The 10,290-nt window shown below is 44.6% G+C and overlaps 1 protein-coding gene across 2 annotated transcripts; it reads left to right on the plus strand.

Moving 5' to 3' along the window:
* Positions 1-1,965: 1,965 nt before the first annotated feature.
* Positions 1,966-7,058, plus strand: LOC123068648 (ribosomal protein S10, mitochondrial). Of its 2 annotated transcripts, none has more exons than XM_044491263.1 (4): positions 1,966-2,086; positions 2,190-2,284; positions 6,134-6,569; positions 6,681-7,058. In XM_044491263.1, exons 1-3 carry the CDS (start codon positions 2,083-2,085, stop codon positions 6,524-6,526), a joined length of 492 nt encoding a protein of 163 aa, XP_044347198.1. In that variant the 5' UTR covers positions 1,966-2,082; the 3' UTR covers positions 6,527-6,569; positions 6,681-7,058. The 2 variants fall into 2 exon arrangements, with proteins under 2 accessions (XP_044347198.1, XP_044347193.1); XM_044491258.1 differs by having other exon boundaries at positions 6,134-6,563; positions 6,697-7,058.
* Positions 7,059-10,290: the final 3,232 nt, after the last annotated feature.

The following is a 10,290-nucleotide window of genomic DNA, read 5'->3' on the forward strand; positions in this document are numbered from 1 at the left end:
ACTTCATCGAATTTTAAAAAAAGTTCATCAAATTTAAAAAAAAGTTCATCAAATTTCAAAAAAACTTCATCGAATATGAAAAACAAGTTCACCGTATTTGAAAAAAAGTGAATTTGAATTTTTTTTCACCGAAATTGAATATAGTCATCAAAATTGAGAAAAGTTCATCGAATTTGAGAAAAGTTCACTGTATTTGAAAAAAGTTCACCGAAATGGAAAAAAGTGCATCGAAATTGAGAAAAGTTCATCGAATTTCAGAAAAAGTTCATCCAATTTGAAAAAAACTTCACGAATTTATAAAAAACTTCGTAAATTTAGAAAAAGGTTCACGAAATTTATAAAATGGTGCATTAAAGAAAACAAAAAAGAATGATAAAAAAGAAAAAAGTATAAACCGAACAGAAAAGGGAATATAAGAAGAGAAACGAACTTTTAGTGCAGCAGTGTGGTGATGGCGAGGTGGTTAGTGCGTAGCGGTTGGATCAGAGAGGTTGAGGGGCCGAACCCTGCTGCGCGAGCACTTTTTGGCGTTTTCGAAAAAAAGAGGAAAATACTCGAATGGGCGGGCCCAGTGCGGGGCGCTGTAGGCGCCAGTTTGCAAAATACACGTTAATGGGCGCCTGCAGGGCCAAATAGGGTTTGCCGGTTTAGGGACACCCGAGAGCAGACATGGCCACCTGGGCAATACCTAACGTTTCGGCCCATTAGCTCACGTACCCGACACATCATGGGCCCGCCGACACATCGTTAAACAGGGCATACCTCACGCGGCACGCTCGAGGCCGTGTCAGGGCCGTATGGTCAGGCCCGCGTGCCGGCACAACGCGACACATTTCTTTCTAGAATTATTTTTTTATATTTTTTGAGAAGAACACTAGAATTAATTTTATATAGGCCAAGACAGCCGAAATGGGCCCCAAATCGTGTGCTCCATAAAGGATAAATGGGCCATAGGCCCACCGCCTTTAACTAATGTGCTGGGCCTGGACCAGGACGAAATCACTAATTGAGAAGTACTCCTGGAAAAGATGACTCCCAACTTCCTAGCTGTGAGTTTTTTCTTTTTTCGTAGATCCGTTTATACAAAATGTTTTATCTCTTAAACCGTGCGTCAAAATCTCGAACCATTTTTATCGTTGGATTTCTCGCGTCGAGATCTTCGAAACTAGATCTCAGGTTGATAGATTTTGATGAAAAAAATTAATGAAAAGAACGAACGAAAAACCAAAACGGGAGCATGTTTTTCCCCCTTTCCGGAAGTCATTTTCGTGAGGCACGTCGAAACTAAAACCGTGCCTTTCACGGAAGGAAAATCTCATGAAAGGAAAAAAAGAGAAAATATGTTTTTTTTCTAGTTTTCGGGAGGCACAACCATGTCTCTCGCAGAAGCAAAATCACGCCTCTCACAAAAAAATACGTTTTTTTTTGTTTTGAAGAGGCACAACCGTGCATCTCGCGAAAGCAAAACCGTGCCTCTGACAAAGAAAAAAAAATAAAAAACATATTTTTTCGTTTCCGAGAGACACAGCCATGCCTCTCGCGGAAGCAAAACCGTGCCTCTAACAAAAAAAGAGAGAAAACATGTTTTTTCGTTTTCGAGATAGACGACCGTGCCTCTCACGAAAGCAAAATCGTACCTCTCTCGAAAGCAAAACCATGCCATCACGAAAAAAAGCGTTTTTCACGCATTTTTTCAATAAAAAGTTAAGAAAGACTGGTGAAAAACAAAAAGTCGAAAACCCTGAAAAACAAAACATTTAAAAAACCAAAAACGCGTGCGAACAAATAAATAAATAAATAAAATCCGAAGAAAAACGCCCAGAACGCGATATACGACGACGGTTGAGAGCGCGAGTGGTCTGAGGCTGCATGCGTGTCGGAGGACCTGGAGCTGCTGCATGCGTGTCGGCACGGCACGGCCCGTCCCGTTTATAAACGGGCTGCCGTGGGCCATGGCAGGCACGCTTAATAGGGGCCTCGCTGTGCCGGCCCATTTGGTCAACTCTCTCTCCAAGCCCTAAGGCTCCACGCTCCCTCTCCCCGCCGCCTCCGCACCGTGCCTTCGCAGCCGCCGCCGCAGCTATGGGTGAGCCCCTCCGTCTACCAGCTCCTCTTCCTCCCGCAACCTGGTCCGTTTGCCTTGTCGCACGTATTATTGCGCGCTCGTTTTGATGGATTCGTGGTGGCAGGCGCGTACAAGTTGGTGTCGGAGCTATGCAGGAGGAAGCAGTCGGACGTGATGAGGTTCGTGCAGCGCAGGGCTCTCGGCTCCCAGGCCAAGCAGGTTCGCTTTCCCTCTTACTCCAGATCCGATCCTCTCTTGTGTTCCTTGTGCGATGCCATGGCTGGGTGCATCTATGTCTGTGATTGCTGGCCTAGGCCGACTAGTTTTCTTTGTCTGTATTTCTGGTTGTTCCTTGTGCGGGGAAAATGCGTCTTTTCTGCCCCGTCGATGCTAGGTTTAGTTTTAGTTGATGCAAGTTAATTTCTATGCCATTTTTCTGCAATAAACTACAGTTGGTCTTTTGGAACAGATCTGAGCTTACGCCAGTCATGATGCCACGAACAAATGTTTATAAAATACACGCGCGAGGAGACACTATCTGGGTGTCTCTTGGGTTATCTACCAATTTTACAAGCTTTAACCGCTTGTGTTCATTGCCCCGTTGTTTCTGACTAGTAATTTGGACCATCCCATTCAGTTTATACTATCTGAAACTTATGTACTGTGGACATAGTTAATTGCATCATTCATGTCTAAATTCTTGCCTTGTTTCATTCTTGAATGCCTGTTTCTGTTTCTATGCGAGCCTTGCACACTGAAGCATTTTCATTGGACATATACACAGCTAGTTCCTTGGGTTCATACATTAGATTGAGGGTTCGATTGGTAGTATTAGATGCTACCATTTGGTAAAATGTTATTGTCCATTAAGCATTGGTGCATAGCTGGCGCCAGAGGTGGGTCACCGCAGTGCCAGGGACGAAGGGAAGGGCTGGCGCCGGAGGGGACTGCAGCCGCAGTCATTAGAGGTCAGATTGGATCTGACCGCGGTGAGCATGACCGGAGACAACGGAAGGGGAGCCGGAGAAGAGGAAGTATCAACATCGGAGGAAAAACGGAACGGGAGGGTCTTGGCCTGCAGGGCTCCGCCATCTTCGTTTTGCCTTGGCGCCGCCGTCCTCTTTCTCATGGTGGAGGGACGATGGGACGAAAGAGAGGCTGGAAATGATTAATGAATTAAACAGAGAGACCCAAAAGGATTCAATGAAACCAATAGGGTATTAATTTCATAGTTCAGGAAGTATTGTTAGAAGCTAAATCAAGCAGAGTAGACCCGTTTTCTTCTAGATCAAATTTGACATTAGCAAATGAACGAATAAATTCATTTAGATTGACTGCCATTGCTCTGCCCCAAACAAAACAAAACAATGTAGGTCGCGATCAGATCTCTAGCAAAGCAAACCTCTCGGAGAATTAGGGCAATTCTAATGAGGGAGCCTAGCCTAGGTGTTGAACTGGTTTCCATTGTAAGCTAGCCCTACTCATATGGAAATCAGAATGGCGATGAATCCAATCTAATACGTACTGCAGTTCAGTTCTTCAGTGTAGCATCTGATTCGAGATGGCTAATAGCGGAGTAGTATCTTGATGCGGAATTAAAGAGTTAATTCGAGGTAAAAGCACGTACCGTGGAGTTGGTGTTGTTGGATCCAGGCCGGCTGCCGTTGCTGAAAAGTGAGAGGCCGCCGCTGTCGCAGCAACCGTAGGAGGTGCTGGCCGTCGGAGGAGCGGGAGGCCAGCGGCGGGGTTGCCGCATCCAACACTGTCCAAGAAGCGCGAGACCGCTGCATCAGGTGGAGACGCCGATTGTCGGAGTGCGAGGCTGGCGGCGTACCGGAGCATAGCCATCGCCAAAGATCAGCTCTCCTGAACCCTACAGTCACTTGGATGGAGAGAGATCGGCCGATTCGGGCTTGGGTGTGCTACATGTTTTGTGCTTCTTAGTGGTGGGCTTATTGACTTGCTCCTGTTAGGTCTTTGCCACAGAGTAGAAAAAGCCTGAGACGGTGAAGGATGGGTCTGGGACGACGACGGCGACGATGTGGTCGTGTCGGAGACAAACTGCGAGGAACTCAATAGGGTCCGCCGAAGAGAGAACACGGTCACCGTGCTTTGAAGTGGAATGTGTGCTCTCTCCGGTGTGCTCTCTCTGGCGGACCCTATCGAGTTCCTCGTGGTCTGTCTCCGTCACGACCACATCGTCGCCGTCGTCGTCCCAGACCCATCCTTTATCGTCCCATGCCTCTTCTACTCTGTGGCAAAGGCCTAACATGAGCAAGTCAATAAGCCCACCACTAAGAAGCTCAAAACATGTAGCACACCCAAGCTTGAATCGGCCGATCTCTCTTCATCCAAAGAAAGTGATAGTACGGTTCGGGAGAGCTGCTCTTTAGCGATGGCGATGCTCCGGTACGCCGCCGGCCTGGCGCTCCGCCGGTCGTCGTCTCCACCTGATGCCGCGGTCTCGCGCTTCTTGGACAGTGCTGGATGCGGCAACCCCGTCGCTGGCCTCCCGCTCCTCCGACGGCCAGCACCTCCTGCTGCTGCGACAACGGCGGTCTCACTTTTTTAGCAACAGCAGCCGGCCCGGATCCAACAACACCAACTCCACGGTACGTGTTTTTACCTCGAATGGACTCTTTAATTCCGGATATTACTCAGCTAATAGCCAAACTCGAATCAGATGTTGCACGGAAGAACTGAACTGCAGTACGTATTAGATTGGATTCATCGCCATTCGGATTTCCATATGAGTAGGGCTAGCTTACAAGGAAAACCAGTTCAGAACCTAGGCTAGGCTCCCTCATTAGAATTGCCCTAATTCTCATGGAGGTTTGCTTTGCTAGATATCTGATCGTGACCTAAATTGTTTTGTTTGGGGCAGAGCAATGGCAGTCAATGTAAAGGAATTTATTCGTTTCTTTGCTAATGTCAATTTTGATCTAGAAGAAAACGGCTCTACTCTGCTTGATTTAGCTCTAATCTACTTTGCTAATGTCAATTTCCTCACCTATGAAATTAATACCCTATTGGTTTCTATTGAATCCTTTTGGTTCTCTCTGTTTAATTCGTTAATCATTTCCAGTCTCTCTTTCGTCCCTCCACCACGAGAAAGAGGACGGCGGCACCTAGGCAGACGGCGGAGCCCCGCAGGTCGAGACCCTCCCGTTCCATTTTTCCTCCGCCGCTGATCCTTCCTCTTCTCCGGCGTCCCTTCCCGTTGTCTCCGGCCATGCTCGCCGCGGTTAGATCCAATCTGACCTCTAAGGGCTGCGGTCCCCTCCGGCGCCAGCCCTTCCCTTCGTCCCTGGCACTGCGGTGACCCACCACCATAGCCCGTCTCCTCCCTCGGGCCACGGCTCCCCTTCTTCTTGGTCCTCCTCGGCTCCCGTTCTTCCTGCATTAACACGACTCCCTTCTTCCTCCACCATTCTAGAATATTTGATTGATTTTTTTGTTTCTATATAATCATCCAATTGTAATCACACATCATACAACTTTTGTTTTGATGGATATACTAATGTTGCTCTGCAATTCCATAGTTTGACATCCATATTGAAACCTCGGTATAATTTCGTGAGCCAATTCAGTTAACATCCAACCAACTGAATTTGTATTCATGTTCATTATGGTTCCCTAGCTGAAATGGAATTGAAACTAATACAATACAGAGGTCCCCAATACAGACATCCAAACACAAAGTTAGGGTAATATGATGGAGATGTTCTGTACTATGTGATAGGCCTATAGTGCAATCTTCATGCAATCCACTAATTAGCTCGGTCCGGAATTTCTCTTTTTTATTACTCCTACATTGATTGTATGTAAACTTTCTCTGCAACAAAATGTTGTATCTTGTATGTTAAAACGAGTTCTGAAAAATAGGTAAAGCAATACTAGAAATGTGTGTACAAAATTTTCCAGATTTTTTCATGACTTTTGTTAGTTCACTGCACGTCTATTCATATATCTTGTCGAAGGAGATGATATTAGAAGAAGGCTACAGATCTAGACATTTGCTACCCCTTTTGTTGCAATTTATAATGTCAAGTTTGTTAATTGTTGTAGCTTGGCAAGCCTATTAAGGAGACCAAGGAAGATGTGTACCCGAGGACCCACAAGTCACCTGCCAAGATACGCATAATTATGAAATCTTTCAATAACCAGAAGAACAATCTGAAGGAGCTTGCGCCGTACATGCATAAGGTTGGGTTGCCTGAATCGCGGTCCTTATACACCGTGCTGCGATCACCTCATATTGATAAGAAATCCAGGGAGCAATTCTCAACGCATGTGAAGAAAGTGTTTGTGGAGAAAACAGCGGAGACACATGAACTGGCCAAGAAGTTCTTCTGGTTGAAACGGCTTCGTATATTGGGGGCTCAGTATGAAGTCGTTATTAATTTCAAGACACGCTTGGGTAAAAAGTTTGGCTGCAGCAAAGGTGGTGGCCTGCTTTGACATCCAAAACAGGGTTCAGGCATAGAATAAAAAGGAGGTAATAACAATATAACAACAAAATGCTTCTTTTGGGCAACTGAATTCTCCCCTTATTTAAAAATAAACCATACTGGGTTGGTCGCTGATGGATTAATTGGTGTTTGCTTCCTGGCTGCTTTCTTGTCTTGTAGGTACTACTTTCTTGTCTTGTACTAGAGCTGCATCAGGCCACACACAAGCTATCCATCCAACTTGTGTGGATCTTAATTTCTGGCATTGGTTTGATCTAGCATATAAGTACTATATATTCTATGTAACTAAGGATGCATGTGACCTATCTGAGGCTGTTGCTTTTTTGGTAACCATCCATGTATTTCGAAAGAAGATGGTGATAATAGACGATGTCTGTCTGTCTTCTTTTTTTGCGATATACTAGTGCCATCTATCTGCCGGAGCCTGAATATATGGCAGCCAGCATGAATATTTGATGTGCAAGTAACCGAATCTGATTATGTTATGTGGGTGACAATCGATTCACTTACTATTGAGATTATGGTGTGATGTGCTTCATTATAACCGATATAAAACTATCTATAGAGTATCTAATGTACCTCGTCAGCTGGTGATTATGCTTATACCTGATTAGGGGCCGATTAACACACGTACTGAGAGCTGTAGAGCTGGAGTCAGGGTCGTGCGCTCGTACAGAACAAATGTTCCTGGGCAGTGGCAGAAATATTGTACAAGAAACTACAACTTGTTGCGAACAATAAGTGTAGCTCGAAATCCACACTCCATCGCGACAATTACAAACACGGCAAAACAAAACAAAAAAGAAGTTTCTGGACAGGGTGACTCGCTTTTCTTTCTTGATCAACAAGCATTCTTTTTTTTAAAGTACGCCTAGGCGTACCATATTTTTATAAAAGGCAAAAATATTGTACAAGAAACTACAACTTGTTGCGAACAACAAGTGTAGCTCGAAATCCAAACTCCATCGCGACAATTACAAACACGGCAAAACAAAACAAAACAAAAAGTTTCTGGACAGTGTGACTCGCGTTTCTTTCTTGATCAACAAGCATTCTTCTTTTTTTTTAAGAGTATGCCTAGGCGTACCATATTTTTATAAAAGGCAGAAATATTGTACAAGAAACTACAACTTGTTGCGAACAACAAGTGTAGCTCGAAATCCACACTCCATCGCGACAATTACAAACACAACACAAAATGCCTGTCCTAGACCAATCATCTAGCCGCGTCACAACAAATGCCGGCCTCCTCGAAGCAACAACTCTAACCGGAAACTCCTTGCCAACGCACTACCCACCCTTGATGCCTAAGAGGAGACGGCGAGTGGATAGCAGGACTCGGTCGGACCCGTGAAAGCCATCGTCTTGGATACGCCGGCGGCTGCGTGATAGCTCCCATGAAGACCAGCTCGAACAGCGGCAAGCATCGGAGAACCACAAACAACACCCAAGCCAAGTCTTTACCTGTGATGCTCTCAACAGAGGAACAACGCCACACCGCCGCCATCGCCGGTCCTGCAACGACGATCCCGTGCAGGTTTAATCTTCAGGCTGAGCTTAGGAGGGATAAAAATGGCATACTTATACATACCACAACACAAGATCTCTCTGAACCAACATGTGACGCTAGATAATAAATCTCTTCGCCGCAGTCCAAGACTTCTTCCACAGACTCCTGCCATTATCAAGAAAGGGAAATCTGGTGTTCAACACTTTTTATGTTTTGTAGATATCAGTCGTATTCTAGTTTGCAGTGACCTATTAAAAAGTACCCTCCACAAGTCATTATCTTCTTCTATTGGCCAAGGCAATAATTATACTTTAGCAGTGAAGCAACAAGGATAGCACCCAAAACATCAAAACAAATTAATAACTACCCAAGTGCGCTCTACTGAGGGAACATGAAAGATACTCCCTCCGTCCCATAATATAAGAACGTTTCTGACACTAGTGTAGTGCCAAAAACGTTCTTATATTATGGGACAGAGGGAGTATATATTACAAGGCAACCAACCATAACTATTCTGCCATGCCCATTTTCTTCTTAATATTTGGTGCCCGTATCCTATTGATGTAAACTGCTCTCATTTAAACATAGTCAGAGAGCTGATGACATACAAATAAAGATTACAGAGTTAATGCAAAACTACCATATCAACAGAAGTCATGCTTATAAGGAACAGTAATGTCAAAGCATGTTGCTTTCTAGCTTGCCACTCGGACCGTGGTTGCATCAACTCCAAGAGGAAATGAGTAAAATTTGGAAACTGCCTGAAGACAAATCAATCATGCCCTTCTCCCCGGATTGGCTTTTGCAAAGCTTGAGTATTTTCCATGGTGACATGAGGGAAAAACTTATGCTAGTTCTTTAGAGGGCTTGGCACCTGAGAGATGAAGCTACTATACGAGATTCTGTGATTTTCTTGAGGAATTATTGGGAGTGCCTATCCAGCCCAAATCCGGTTGTCAACGATGTGAAGGGGAAGCAAAAGTTGCATGGAGGTAATTTGCAGTCTTCTAGCCTGCCTCCCCATGCTGAGGTGCTTGGCTGGACTAAGCCGCCCGCAGATCACATAAAGATCAATGTCGACGCTTCTTTCATTGCTGACACGGGTTTGGCTGCACTGGGAGCGGTTGGCAGGGACTGTTTTGGTGACATTGTCTTCTCAGCTGGTTGCCGTTTTCATGGGTGCTCGGATGCAGAGGAAGCCGAAGTCCAGGCCCTTTCTTTCGGCCTTAACCAGGCTCGTAAACTGAATTTGAACAAAGTGCAGATGGAGACGGATTGCAACGCTGTTGTGACCGCTGTGAATGATAGTAATGTTAGCAGGGCCAGCTGGTGGGCTTGTTATGAGAATTCTAAGGATATGATCAAGGAGTTTGGAGCGTGTTCTGTTTCCAAAGTCCATAGGGAGAGCAATGTGGCCGCGCATGAGCTTGCTGCCTATGCTAGAGTGAATGGGGATTTCTTTCTATTAGCTGATGTGCCACAAGCTTCGAAAGATGTAATTGCTTCTGATTGTATTCCAGACTTATTGATATGAATGAAGCTCTCCCTTTCCTCAAAAAAAAAAAAAACTCCATGAGCTTCCTTTTGCTTTCCGTGTAATATTGGGAAATTAAAAGGTAAGGATGATTGGATTAACAAATGTAAGATGCTGCTATAGATACTATTCAGAAAAAAACATCTTGTGTTTAACCTTGTCAAGTTGTAGACTGCACGGACAGAAGGCTCGGTTCATTTCGTCCAGGCTCTTTTAACTCCTTGTGGCCGACTGCCCTTGCCTATTTCAATTGAAACACCATCACCACATTTTACAACAACAACGACATTGTCGTCCAAGGGTCCATATCTTCATCCTGTCCTTCCATATTGATGATCTCATCATAAGCGACCTATGAGGTGTTGACGGCCCTAGATGTAGTGGCGGCTTGCGAATGTATTGTAAAAGTAAAGGAACATTTTCCTTGAAGAGAAAAGAGCCAAGACACATTTGAGTTGAATATTCAAGAGAAAATAGTACTACCTCTGTTCCTAAATATAAGACGTAGTATATTATACCCAAACAACTCTTAAGCAACGCTATACAAATGTATTCTAAAAGTTGTATCCATTAATCTTGTACTTGATCAGGCCTACGAGTTGTCACTTCACAACTAAAATAGATGTGTCGTTGTAGAGTTGATCCATTCAAATATCTGTAGAATTAGATGTACGGCCAAAAGGGAATCCATACATTAGACAATTCTAAT

This window comes from Triticum aestivum, chromosome 1A (assembly GCF_018294505.1).
Source record: "Triticum aestivum cultivar Chinese Spring chromosome 1A, IWGSC CS RefSeq v2.1, whole genome shotgun sequence".
Taxonomy (NCBI): Eukaryota; Viridiplantae; Streptophyta; class Magnoliopsida; order Poales; family Poaceae; genus Triticum; species Triticum aestivum.